This window comes from Herpailurus yagouaroundi, unplaced genomic scaffold (genome assembly GCF_014898765.1).
Source record: "Herpailurus yagouaroundi ecotype Mexico unplaced genomic scaffold, PumYag 77, whole genome shotgun sequence".
NCBI classification, from domain to species: domain Eukaryota; kingdom Metazoa; phylum Chordata; class Mammalia; order Carnivora; family Felidae; genus Herpailurus; species Herpailurus yagouaroundi.
Window position 1 is genome coordinate 78,708,238 of NW_024412388.1, and position 14,325 is coordinate 78,722,562.

The 14,325-nt window shown below is 38.0% G+C and overlaps 1 protein-coding gene across 3 annotated transcripts in view; it reads left to right on the forward strand.

The window, feature by feature from the left end:
• BTBD8 (BTB domain containing 8) overlaps positions 1 to 14,325 on the forward strand; it is a 124,563-nt gene that overhangs the window by 20,200 nt on the left and 90,038 nt on the right. For all 3 annotated transcript variants that reach the window (XM_040470972.1, XM_040470969.1, XM_040470971.1), the window contains exons 3-4: positions 5,314 to 5,534; positions 8,669 to 8,786. In XM_040470972.1, the coding sequence (XP_040326906.1) occupies positions 5,314 to 5,534; positions 8,669 to 8,786 (339 nt within the window). The remainder of the gene's footprint in view (positions 1 to 5,313; positions 5,535 to 8,668; positions 8,787 to 14,325) is intronic.

Sequence of the window (14,325 nt, forward strand, 5' to 3'; positions counted from 1 at the left end):
GAGTCACACAGTACATGCTTAATTCCCCTAGCAATGAGTTGTGACAGCACTTCTGAAATGTTGCCAACCAGGGGAGCTCATTAGAAGCTCAGTGCCCAGGGTTTTTACTAAGCATTTGTCATGTAGGCACCCTGTGTCTATTTCGCATTCATATTCCAGACTCCTGGAAGGCAAGCGGGTGTTTAACATAACCTATATTGTTCGTGTAAATAGTTTAAACATAACAAGCCACCCTTATCATTTATAGAATTCCAGGAAAACTCCTAAAATCATGTTCTCAGATACAAGCCAAGGGCTAACCTTATAATTAAATCTTTTAAAAGATAGTAGTCAGGGCTGCTATGTTAAATCTCTTCTATGCATATGGATATACCATATTTTGTTTATCCATTCATGAGTTGATAGACATTTGGGTTGTTTTGACTTTTTGGCTGTTATGAATAATTCCACTCTGAACATTGATGTGCACATTTTTGTGTGAACATGTTTTCATTTCTCTCATGTTATATACCTAGGAGGGAAATTGCTGGATCATATGGTAAACTTTTGAGGAAATGCCAGACTCTTTTCCAAAGAGGCTACACCATTTTACATTCCTACCAGCATGTATGAGGATTCCAATTTTTCTGCATTCTTGACAACACTTGTTGTTATCTGTCATTTTGATTATAGCCACCTTAGTAGGTGTGAAAGGTATCTCATTGTGGTTTTGATTTGCATTTCTCTGATGCTAATGATGTTGAATATCTTTTTTGTGTGCATATTGGCTATTATATATTTTCTTTGGTAAACTCTATTCACATTCTTTTTGTTATATATAATTTTTTAAAGTTTATTTATTTTGAAAGAGACAGGATGTGTACAAGCTGGGGAGGGACAGAGAGAGAGAATCCCAAGCACAGCCCGATGCAGGGCTTGAACTCATGAACAGCGAGATCATGACCCGATCTGAAATCAAGAGTCAGATTCTTTTTTTTTTCTCAACGTTTATTTATTTTTGGAACAGAGAGACACAGAGCATGAACGGGGGAGGGGCAGAGAGAGAGGGAGACACAGAATCGGAAACAGGCTCCAGGCTCTGAGCCATCAGCCCAGAGCCTGACGCGGGGCTCGAACTCCCGGACCGCGAGATCGTGACCTGGCTGAAGTCGGACGCTTAACCGACTGCGCCACCCAGGCGCCCCAAGAGTCAGATTCTTAAACAACTCAGTCACCCAGGCGTCCTGATCTCTATTCATATTCTTTGCCCATTTGTAAGTTGAATCATTTATCTTTATATTATTGAACATCATTTATATTTTTTAATTCTTTATATATTCTGTATTTTTTGTTTTTATTTTTTTTAATGTTTATTTATTTTGAGAGAGAGAGAGAGTACACACAAGCAGGGGAGGGGCACAGAGAGAGGGAGAGAGGGAATTCCAAGCAGGCTCTGTGCTGTTAACATGAGGTTCCATCCCATAAACTGTGAGATCATGACCTGAGCCAAAATCAGTAGTTGGCCGCTTAACTCACTGAGCCACCTAGGTGCCCTGTTTTTATTTGTTATATAGTCTCTATGTAAGAATTTTATTCTATATAAAAGAATTTTTAAAATTCTTTATATATTCTAGTTACAAGTTTCTTATCAGGTATGTGATTTGCAAGTATTTTCTCCCATTCTTTGAGTTGTCTTTTAACTTTCTTCATATGTCCTTGAAAGTACAAAAGTTTATAATTTCTGTGATTTTCATTTTGTCTTTTTTTGGTTACTTGTGTTTTTGGGGTTATATGTAAGAAACCATTCCCTAATCCAAGGTCATGAAGATTTATACCTTTGTATACTTTTTGAATTCTTACATTTAGATCTTTAACCTATTCTGAATTAATTTTTGTATGTACTGTGAAGCTCATATCCAGCTTTTTTGCATTTGGAAATCCAGTTGTCTCAGCACTGACTTTTGAAGAGCCTAGTCTTTTCCTGTTGGATTGTCTGGACACCTGTAAAGGAAGAACATGTTATTGTGTGTCTCCTTTACTTTTAATACTCTACTCAGAGAATATGTCACTTCTGACCTTTCTGGTCACCAAATGGGTGGGAGTTTTCCCCCATACCAAGCAATTCTGAGATTCTCCAGACACCAGCTGGGTGTCCTACAGATTTAACTCAATTCTGACACTACTTGGAGATATTATTTGATCCCACAGATTAAAGGTTCAGTTCCATAAGACTGTCCCCAACCTTTTCAGATGCCAGTTGCAAGTCTAAGTTGTTCCTTCTCTGTGCTTCTGACCAACCAGATATGAATTGGAGGTTCCCATAAACCCTTTCTCAGGTTCAATTAATTTGCTAGAATAGCTCATAGAATGCAGGAAAAGATTATACTTGCTAGATTGCCAATTATCTAAAAAAGGATATAACTCAAGAACAGCCAGATGGAAGAGATTCAAAGGGCTAGGATGTGGGAAGGGGTGTGGAGCTCCCATGCCCTCTGTGGGTACACCACTCTCCCAGCACCTCCATGTGTTCAACAACCAAGAGGTTCTCCAAATCCCATCCTTTAGGTATGGAGGATTTATTGCATAGACATGATGGATTAAGTCATTGGCCATTGATGATTCTCTCTTGCCAACCAGCGCCCATCCTTGGTGACTTTCCAAATGTCACCTAGCTCATTAATGTAAACTCTGCTGTGGTTCAAAGGGCTTGTTATGAATAAGAAAAGCCATCCATTTCACTTTTATTCCTTTTATTTCAGAAGCTAAGAACAAAGCTAAATATAACAAAAGATGTCTCTATGGCTCTTGCATAGGAAATTATAACGGTTTTAGGAAATATGTGCCCCAGAACAGTAGGCAAAGACCAAATATATATTTCATATTATAAATCACAAAATCACAACACTGTTGTCAAATTTGTTGCATATATATGTAGTTCTTTTTATTTTTAAAAAAAAAAATTTTTTTTTCAACATTTATTTATTTTTGGGACAGAGAGAGACAGAGCATGAATGGGGGAGGGGCAGAGAGAGAGGGAGACACAGAATCAGAAACAGGCTCCAGGCTCTGAGCCATCAGCCCAGAGCCCGACGTGGGGCTCAAACTCACGGACCGCGAGATCGTGACCTGGCTGAAGTCGGACGTTTAACCGACTGCGCCACCCAGGCGCCCCTATATGTAGTTCTTAATAGTCAGTTCTGTTCCACTGATTTATATGTTTATTCTCATGTCATTACCACATAGTATGGATGATTGTAGCTTTGTAGGAAGCTTAGAAATTTGGGAACTTATGAATTGTCCAACTTTGTTCTTTGTCAAGATTGTTTTGACTATTCTGGGTCCCTTGCATTTATGTTTGAATTTGAGGATTGAGTTTTTGATTTCTGCAGAAAAGTAGTTGAATTTTGATAGATAATACATTATATCTGTAGATCAATTGAGAGAGTAGTGCCATCTTTTTTTTAAATGTTTATTTTTAAGAGAGAGAAAGAGCTAGTTGGGAGAGGGGTTGGCGGGGTGCACAGAAGATCTGAAGTGGGCTCTGCGCTGACCACAGAGAGCGAGATGCAGGGCTTGAACCCACAAGCCGTGAGAGATCATGACCTGAGCCGAAGTCGGTTGCTTAACCTAACTGAACCACCCAGGTGCCCCAGAGAGTACTGCCATTCTAACAATATTAAATCATCTGGAATGTATTTCCATTTATAAAATTGCTTTCAGCATTGTTTTATAGTTTTCAGCATACAAGTCTTATGCTTTTTGGTGAAATATGTCCTTAAGTGTTTTATCTTTTTGATGCTATTATAAATGGTATTATTTTCTAATTTTGTTTTGGATTGTTCATTGTTAGTATCTAAAAATATGGTTGATTACTGCATATTGATTTTGTATCCTGCAACCTTGTAGAACGTGGTTAACAAATAGTTTTTGTAGTGGATTTCCAAGGATTTCTGTATATAAGTTTGCCATTTGTAAATAGAGATAGCTTTACTTGTTCCTTCAATCCAGATGCCTCTTCTTTTTCTTGCCTAATCCCCTGGCTAGAACCTCCAGTTAAATGTTGAATAGAAGTAATAAGAACAGGCAGGCATCCTTTCTGATTTAGAAGGAAAGCTTTCAGTCTTGTACTATTAAATACAGTGTTAGCTGTGGGTTTTTCATAGATGTTCTTTATCAGGTTGGGGACTTGCCTTCTATTCCTAGTTTTTTTTGAGTGTATTATTTTGACAGGGTATTGGATTTTGTCAAATGCTTTTTCTGCATCTATAGGGGTGATCATATGGTGTTTGTCCCGTTGATATGGTGTCTTAGTCCTGCTAAGAGGACTAAATTTAAAAGGTTTTGTGAGGTCTTTGGGCTGCTGTAACAAAATACTACAGACTGAGTGGCATATAAACAACAAAAATTTATTTCTCATAGTTCTGGAGGCTGGAAGTTCAAGGTCAGAGTGCCAGTATGATAGGATTCTGGTGAAAACCCTATTCTGGGTTGCAGATGCTGACTTCTCACTGTGCTCATGGTGGAAGGAGGAGAGGGATCTTTTTGGAGCCTCTTATATAAGGGCACTAATCCTATTCATGAGGGCTCCACCTAATTACCTCTTAGAGAATTTTGAGGGTATACAAATATTCAGACTATAGCATATGATGTATAATATTGATTTTTATTTGCTTAGCTACCCTTGAATTCCTGAAATAAACCCCATTTGTTTGTAATGTATAATACTTTTTATATGTTGCTAGATTCAGTTTGCTATTACTTTGCTAAGGAATTTTTTCATCTATATTAATAAGGAATATTAGTCTGTGGTTTTCTTATGATGTCCTTGTCTGCTTTTGTATCAGGTAATAATGGCCTCAGAATGAGTTAGAGTGTGTTCTGAGTTATGTTTTTTGGAAAAGTTTGTGAAGGATTGGTGTTAATTCTTTAAGCATTTGGTCAAGTTCACCTATGGAGCCATCTAGTTCTGGATTTTTCTTTGTGGGAAGTTTTTGATTACTAACTCAGTCTCTCTAGTTGGTATAAGACCTATACCTGAACAGACCGTTCAGTTATTCTATTTCTTCTTAAGTCAGGTTTGGTAGTGTGTGCCTTTCTAGGAATTGTCCATTTCATCTGGGTCGTCTAGTTTGATGGTATTATATATCCTGAACATTAAAATATTTTATAGACTACTTTTAAAACCTTCTGCTCTTTGAGATTGATCTTTTTTCCAGTTAGCCCAGATAAAAATAGTTATAAAATTATGTCATTGTTTTATATGAAGGCGGTGCTTGGTAAACTAGCTTTTAAGAATCACTAACATTTTTAGTAATACTTTACATATTCTTTTAGGGTTGTATATTCATCAGACAGAAACATAAGAAACTATGAAGAAGAAATTCTTAGGAAAAAGATAGTGGTGAGGGGAGTGCCACAAAAGAAATGTGAGTTCAGCTTTGGAATCTGCACTGACAACGATGGAAGATCATCTGTAGAGTCATCTGATTGTTCTCTTCAGAAGCATGAAGTTCCAGAGGATGTCGATGTTGGAGTACACAATTTAATTTCTACTGGTGAGCTATTTTTTGGTGGATTTTTAGAAAATTGTATAGCTGTGAAAGTAATTATATTCTGATACAGTTGGAGAAAACATATTTCAAAAATCAATTCTACTGATCTCTTTTTTATAGGAGATGAAATAAAGGTAGAATGAAAGTAGATGTAATAAAAGTAACTGAAAGTAAATTTTTTATGGGTAAGTGAAACTCCTCGTATTCCCAAACAATTGGAGATGGTATTAATCTGAATAAATACACATATAATTCACAATTCTCCTCTTAAACCTCCACGTCACCATCCTTATTCTTGTCTATACCAATGAAAGCTTTAGCAGACTATAGAGTCAGTTCTGTTATAACACAATATAGGCACTACTTAAAAACAATATGCAGCATAAAAATCACCATTATATTTTATCATGACAAAAAAATTACTGAAAATTTTGTTGTGCTATGTTTTAAAAAGATAGGACTCTAATAAAAATGAAACAGTTTTACACATGTTAAGAAATACATAAATAGTATAGTAAATATGGTGTTTGTCCTTGAAAAATAACTTTAGTTTGTGGAAGTGGGTGTCAGAAGGGTTATAGTTTGTGAACTATTGTGAATTGGCAGAAGGAGGATGTTAAGGGCACAGGAATAGGTACAGATAGATAAAAGTATAAATGATACAGATATAGTAATAGATATTCTAACAGGAACCTTGAAATCTCTGGATCACAAAATTGACTGTTTATTACTTACATAGTGTCTTAGTGCCAGTTCCCAACCCCCAGTCCCCACAAGGTTATGTGACCTGATGTTACCTTGCACATGCAGTGGCATTGCACCACAAGAGAGGAACACCAAAATTAGGAGACTTTCATAGGTTTCTGGCAGATCTGCCCATCCTCCTCTGCATATAGAGTTAGAGATGAAGATGGAGAGATAGAAAGGAGTGATATCTGAGTTGAATCTCAGTGGAAAAAAACAGGAGTTAGCCAGGCTAAAGAGTTTAGGGGAGAAGTACTACAGGCAAAGGAAAAAACATGACCTGCCTATTAGAGGCAGAACGACCCTAGGCACAGAGCAAATTTTGAAGACTGGTAATAGTTTGTTGTAGGACCTGGGTGGAAGAGGGGACAAGAATGGTCACAGTAAGAGATGAACCTGGAGATACAAGCAGAAGCCAGATCACTGAAAACCTTATATAAAGGATGACCTTATTTCTTATTGTCCAAATTTGGATACTTTTGAAAGAGTGCAAAGTTATTACTGCAGTTTATAATTACTCTGGGGCAACAGGCATTAACTGGGATTGTCCCAGGCAAACCAAGACTAGTAGTCACTTTCCTTATAAACCATTTTTTTAATGTTTATTTATTTTTGAGAGAAAGAGAGACAGACAGAGTGTGAGCAGGAGAGGTGCAGAGAGAGAGAGAGGGAGACACAGAATCCCAAGCAGGCTGCAGGATCTGAGCTGTCAGCACAGAGTCTGATATGGGGCTCGAACTCACGGACTGTGAGATCATGACCTGAGCTGAAGTCAGACGCTTAACTGACTGAGCCACCCAGGCGCCCCTCCTTATAAGCCATTTTAGAGAGTTTGGGTGGTACTATTTGGCAGGCTTATGGAGTATAAGCAGAGGAAGATTAGGATAGAGTGGAACGATGACTTCAGCTTGAGGAACATTGAGTTTTGGGTTTCTGTGATTGTGGTTTTTTTTCTTGGCACCACTTCTGACACCAAAACGTGGGTGTTTTTTTCTCCACACCAACCAATTATCCAGTATCAACTGGGTATCCAACAATTCAATTCTGACACTAAGGGTTATACTGTTATGCAGATAAGAGTCAGGTGCACAGTATGCACCCCGTCAGCCTGCATTGGGCAGCTGTGGCCCTCCAGGATGAGAGAGCTCGGACTAGTCCCCAATCACCTGCAGAGTGAGGAGCCAGATGTTGTGGGTCCTGGTAAGCCATTGTAAGACTTTGGCTTTTACTGTAAAAAAAAAAAAAAAAAAGGACAGAGTCATAAGGTTTTGAACTGGGATGGATCAGGATTTGAATTGCATTTTAAAACATGCCTCTAAATGCTTTGTCAAAAATAGACTGTGGGAGTCAAGAGTGGGAGATGTGTTGGGAAGTTACTGCAGAAATCTAGGTGCGAGGTGATGGTGGCTTGGACTGCAGTGGTAGCTATGGAGATACTGAATTGTGGTTGGATTCTGGCTGTCTTTTGGTATAGGACCAATAATGACGTTCTGGCTTATAAATATATAAATTTATAAATTTGTAATTTGGTTAGTGGGAATCTGTCCCCAATGACAGATCCTCAGCAGATGTACTGACTAAAGTTTCTGGATTGATATAGCTATGATATATAGTGTAGTAATTTCTTAAAATGTAAACATGTTTTACATTTCACTCCTTACTTTCTGAATGATGAATCTTTTGAAGTAGAGATACTTTTTAAAATATTTATTTTCTTAAGTGCTGAACAAATCCCATTGCTTACAGTTGAGAATCTGTTGGTTTAAATGTCATTCTCACCAAAAATTCATGAACAAGAGTAGGAAGGAATTAGGTAGTGAAAAAGGATATCAAAATTGGAAAATTTTGGGGCGCCTGGGTGGCGCAGTCGGTTAGGCGTCCGACTTCAGCCAGGTCACGATCTCGCGGTCCGTGAGTTCGAGCCCCGCGTCGGGCTCTGGGCTGATGGCTCAGAGCCTGGAGCCTGTTTCCGATCCTGTGTCTCCCTCTCTCTCTGCCCCTCCCCCATTCATGCTCTGTCTCTCTCTGTCCCAAAAATAAATAAACGTTGAAAAAAAAAAATTGGAAAATTTTCTAGCATCTTAAGAGTTCTTAAAGTGGCTTCAATTTTGGTGTATAGTTTTGTATAATATTATCTACATTTAAATATGTACCTACATTAAAAGATATGTTTGTATTTAAATATAAGTTGAAGTTTATATTTCAAAATAAGATATAGATGATTTTTAAATTGTTTTATTTTGAATTTACCAGTTCAGTATTTCAGTTACTGTTGTTCTCTCTTAGTAGCTAATCAAGATAATTATGGGGAAAAACATTAGGTTAATATTAAAACACAAAATTTTGTGTATTTATAATAAACTATTTTTTAGTTTTCTTTTTCTCTTTTAAAGATAATTATGACTTGGATCCTGCATCTGAATTAGGAGAAGATTTATTGAAACTATACGTGAAACATTGTTGCCCAGATATTGATATTTATGTTGATGGAAAAAATTTTAAAGCTCACAGGTAAATAGGCATGTGATTGATTTGGTGTGTTGGATGTGAAAGTAAAGATTAAAAGGGTGGCTGTCTCTTTCTAGCACAGTGGTTTTCAAGCTCTTATTCACAAAAATAAAAGGGGTTTCATGGTGATGCCTCAGGGGGCCTTTGACAGGGGAGGAAGTTGGACATCAGGCAGGGTATTCTGCCTGAGGCTCACACAGGCATGCATCGCCCCACCCAGATATGAGTGGTGCTTCAGCCAGAACAGATGTCTGCTTTGCGTTGGACATGAACCTAAGATTTCATTAGGAAAAAATACTCTGTTGCCTAAAATAGGTTTGAAAGCCACTGTCACAGAAAATGTAATTAAATGCAGTTTTTAATTTCACAGGCATTATAGTATTGAGAATGATTACTTCTACATGAATGACATGTATTTTCTCTGGATGCATTTTGGCTCGAAGTCTTTGATTCAGAATAGATATTCTTATGAATAGTGTTGATTAGGAGGTTTAATATTTCAATGTACTTTTTAAAAACCATTATTGTGCTTTACAATTGGGTTGCTTAGACATTCTAGGCTTTTGGATTTCAAATTAAAGCCTACTCTTTTTTGCAAGTAACTAAAATCTGCTGAAAAGAAGAACAAATTTTAATAAGAAATACAGATTTTCTTTTGGAATTCAAGGGAAAGAAGTACAGATGGGCCTCAAAGGGACTAGAAACAGAACCAGAAAACTGAGGAACCCGGTCTCTTTTTTCTCCCTCTCTTTGTGTTTCAAATAGAATGTTGATAAGTTATTCTGGTTCTCCTGAAGAGAAAGAACCAGACTATTAGTAGTGGCAAGAAGCAGTCTTCTAGATTCAAGGGTTCACATTCTTGATGAAATTAGCAATGGGTTCAGATTATAAGAATCCGCCATGCCAACAGTAGTGATGTTTGTGCTCTTAAAAATCATACTGGCTTTGCCAGTTAATTGACAGGAGTACATTGCTAACTCTAGGATTACCAGTTTTTATCCGACTGTTTACCATTCAAAATTTGAACTTTTCTCTTGGGAACATGTATTTTGTAACTATAAGAACTACATATGCACAGTTTTTCAAATTTTTATGAAATCTGCATTATACATAGTAAAATGCAGAGTATAATGCAGAATTATATATACTTTTAAATGTTTATTTTAAGAGAGAGAAAGCAAATGTGAGTGGGGGACAAATACGGGGAGAGAGAGAGAGAGAGAGAGAGAGAGAGAGAGAGAGAGAGACCCAAGCAGGCTCCATGCTATCAGCATAGAGCCCAACACAAGGCTTGGACTCACAAACCGTAAGATCATGACCTGGCCCAAAACCAAGAGTCAGATGCTTCATCAACTGAGCCACCCAGGTGCCCCAATACAGATTTATTAATATTTTCCATATCATGTATATATATTTCCCAAATTGTGTGTGTGTGTGTGTGTGTGTACATGTGTATGTTTGTGTCTTTCTTTTTGGTGGAAGGGAAGCAATGCAATTTTATTTTAAAGATTAATTATGTGTTTAGGTTTTTCTTTTTTTTTTTTAATTTTTTTTTAATGTTTATTTCTAGACAGAGAAAGACAGAGCATGAGTGGGGGAAGGGCAGAGAGAGAGAGAGGGAGACACAGAATCCGAAGCAGGCTCCAGGCTCCAAGCAGCACAGAGCCCGACGTGGGGCTCAAACTCACAAACCGTGAGATCATGACCTGAGCCGAAGTCAGTTGCTCAACCGACTGAGCCACCCAGGCGCCCCAGGTTTTTCTTGAAACCACATGGACATTCTACCAAAGTTTTATTTATAGAGCCCTAAGGTTATTATTCTCATACAGGGAAAGCAAGACCTTGTGATCTTGCAATATATCCTCAAACAGTGTTTATATTTGGTCTCTGTGTGCTGCTTGACAGTGAACTATGTTTTAGGAACTGGATCTAGAATATTAGGTTTGCTTTCCAGGAGAGTTCTTGCTCACATTTCTGGTTTATTTTGTTCACCAAGCAATAAAAATATATACTCCCTAGAAAGGCAACTTCCTGAGCATATGTTCTAAGAAGATCCGGCTTTAGTTTTCCTACTTTGTTGTTAGCACACTTATGTGAGTTACAGTGGCAAATTCTCAATCTCAAGATTGCCATTCTAGTCCAAACTTGAACAACTGTTTAGTACATAATAATTTTATTATTCAGTTTAAGGAATATTATGTCAGTAGTTCAGAAGACACATATTCATATCATGTAGTCTAATCAGAACTTTCTGAATAACTTCTTGTTCTAGCTAATCAGTGTCAGCATTTATCTTAGTGTTGTGACTAAAAATCCATTTGTGATATGGCCGTTTTAATTTTTAATTTATATGTACTGATATATTAAAATATCAGGCAAGTACTCACAAATACCAGGATTTGTTATCAGAATTACATTGTCATTAGGTCTTTATAACAGTTTAGTTTGCTAGTTTAATATGTCCAAATTGATGTGGTAATGAGGTAGTTTCTTCTTTTCTTGAGTCCCTGTCTTTCCCTCATGGTCAAGGTCCTCCCTCAAAAACATCCCTGATATCTGATTCTTCCAAGATTATCTCTCCAAGTTGCTAGTTGCTCTGTCCAGTCTTTATTTTGATCCCCAGTTAGTGCCTGGAGCTCTTCATAGCAATGCTTCAAGACAGTCTTATGCCATTCACTTGCTTGGGGTGGCACAATTAAGCCAAAGAAGTCATTTTATAACAGAGTGTTTAAGAGTGTGTGAACTGTGTGTAGAACCTTTCTTTGTGGGTTTGAATTCTAGCTCTACTATCTTTTAGCTATGTGAATTTGGGCACTTAACCATTCTGTGCTTCACCATCCTCATCAAACATGGAGATTCTTAAAGTACTCATCTCACAAGGTGATTATGAGGATTAAATTACTTTAAAGTACTGTATGGGTATTTGCTTTTCTCATCCAGGCAATAGGCCTTTGATACAAGCTTTTGTGGAGATAGTAGCAACAGCTTGTATGCACTTATGTGGGACAAGCAGAGAAACATGGTTTGGATCACTTGCATTTCCCCCCAACCCAAGGAATGGTGGACAGCAATAGGCCTCCAGGAAAAGTCACATTTACTGTATTCTTCTCCATCTACATAGGTCTTTTGCCCTTTGAAGCATCCTCTTCACTCTTCACACGTATTTGTCCTTGTTATTTCCAATACTTCTACTCAAAGAACTGAAGAGAGTTCTTTCTGAGAGGAGGGAGGTTATATATAATAAAAGGAGTACCCATTAGAGTTCATTGATCCTGTTTGTTATGTTACTCCTTTCTGGAGAGTATTGCTTCCTGGGACACTACTACACTGTATCCTCTTTTGTAGACCTCTGTAACATTACTTCCCTGCCCAAATTGCTCTCAATCACTAGATGAATTGTACATTTCTGTCTTCTTGTATTTCCTTCTGTCATCTTCAGCCTACCCCTAAGTTTCTTCCTGATCCAATCTATTGCCGATCTCCTACGTTATGGCATTATTTATTATTGTAGTGTTTTCTGAGAAAAGTTGAATGTTATAATTTTTTTTTAAGATTTTATTTTTAAATAATCTCTATACCAATCGTGGGACTCAAACTTACAATCCTAAGATCAAGAGTTGCACCCTCTGGGCACCTGGGTGACTCAGTTGGTTAAGCCCCTGACTTCGCTCAGGTCATGATCTCATGGTTTGTGGATTCAAGCCCCATGTCAGGCTCTGTGCCGGCAGTTCAGAGCCTGGAGCCTGCTTCAGATTCTGTCTCTGTCTCTGTCTCTGTCTCTCTCCTTCTGCCCCTCACCCGTTCATGCTCTGTCTCTCTCAAATATAAATAAACATTAAAAAAAAAAAAAAAGAGTTGCACCTTCTACTGACTGAGCCAGCCAGGCACCCCAAACCTGTTACATTTTTAAGATAGTCTGTTTGTTACACTTCTGTGTTCCATAATTAAGATTTCCTTGTGCTGCTTTATTGAAAAAGTTTGGCAGTGGGTCCTGATTTTAGCTTTGACACTCTAGATCTGATACCGTTTCCAAACTACCTTTCTTCTCAGTGCCTGATATTATACCATTAGACTTTCATTCATTGATTTAAAGTGTTCAATTCTCCCTTTAAAATTTTTTTTTCCTGAATATTTAGCAAATTAGCACTGAATCGGGTCAGTGTTCTAGTTTGTGCCATAGGTACGTATTAGTTATATGTTCACATGAAAGCTTTTTCAGAAGTGTGTATTTTAGTTATTCAGAAGTCAGTCTTTCAGTGTTTAGATTCTGACTCCCCCATTTACAGAATGGTTGGGCAGTTACTTAATGTCTTCAAGTCTCAATTTCTTTATCTGTGAAAAGAATAATAACAGTCATTATAGCATAGAATGGCTGTGATGATTGAATCAGGTGATATACACAAAACACGTAGCCCAATAGCTGGCACACTAAGCTTTCAGTAAATGTTAGTTGCTACAAATGTGTATTAGGTACCTGGAAGGGGGACACATTGTTGCCTATTGTACCTTATCTTATAGTGGAGGTTGGCAAACCATGGCTCAGATCTGGTCACTGTTCTCTTTTTATATAAAACAACCAAAGACAAAGAACCATATGCAACAGTAACCTGTAATGCCTGATACTTATATCTGATATTTTTTACCTGTCCCTTTACAGAAAAAGTTTGCCATCCCCTGTCTTGTTCAGATTGCCAGGAGCCTATAATGAAATAATTATAATAAAATTCCAAATTACCATGCAATAAAATGAGTCACTAACATCTTAATATTAATTACTTTGTTAGTGATAAATGGTCAACTTTGTCCACTTGGGGCGTTTGATGTGCAAACAGTAGAGGGAAAAGAGATAAAATTCCTTGGTGCCACAGGCTTTTGAGGGAGGTTGCAGTAGGGAACCAAAGCAAAAGGCTTTGGGTGCCTGAAAGAAAACAAACCACCTGCAGTAGAAGCTCCTCAACCACACTTGACTAAAACTGCTCTTTAGATATTCTCTATAGAACGTGCTAGTAGCACAGTGGGTGGACTGTCAGGTGTAAGAGGCTATTCTCTAGTATGCTTCTACTTTTCTGTTCCTATCACTGAGTTTGTGTCTTCCAAGAGTCACTTGGGTTGTTCCCAAATCTATTTAATACCATTTGAACTTAATTATTTTCATGGCATAACTTAACAAAATACAAATAAACCAATGATACATGAAGATGAAAAGAGTTATTGTTCCAGTGAAAACTAAAGTAAATGGAAAGATCCAGGAAAGGAGAGATGCTTTAAAAGTTGCTGTTGAGCGCGACTTAGCGTCTGGGAGGTCATAAGTTAACAGCTCTGCTCAGAAAGCGGGAAGGCTGGAGGACAAAGGGAAGGAAAGCTGCTGAGCCCCCGGACGACAGAGCTCAGTTTGGTGGGGAACAAAGGCGCTCGCCAGCGCCATCTTCCCCGCCCATCCCCCAGCCAAAATCCCAAAGAGAACCAGTTCCTGCCAGGGAACTTGCTCGCTCCGCGCAAACACCCAACTCTGCGCTTCTGCGGAGCCAAACCTCCGGCAGCG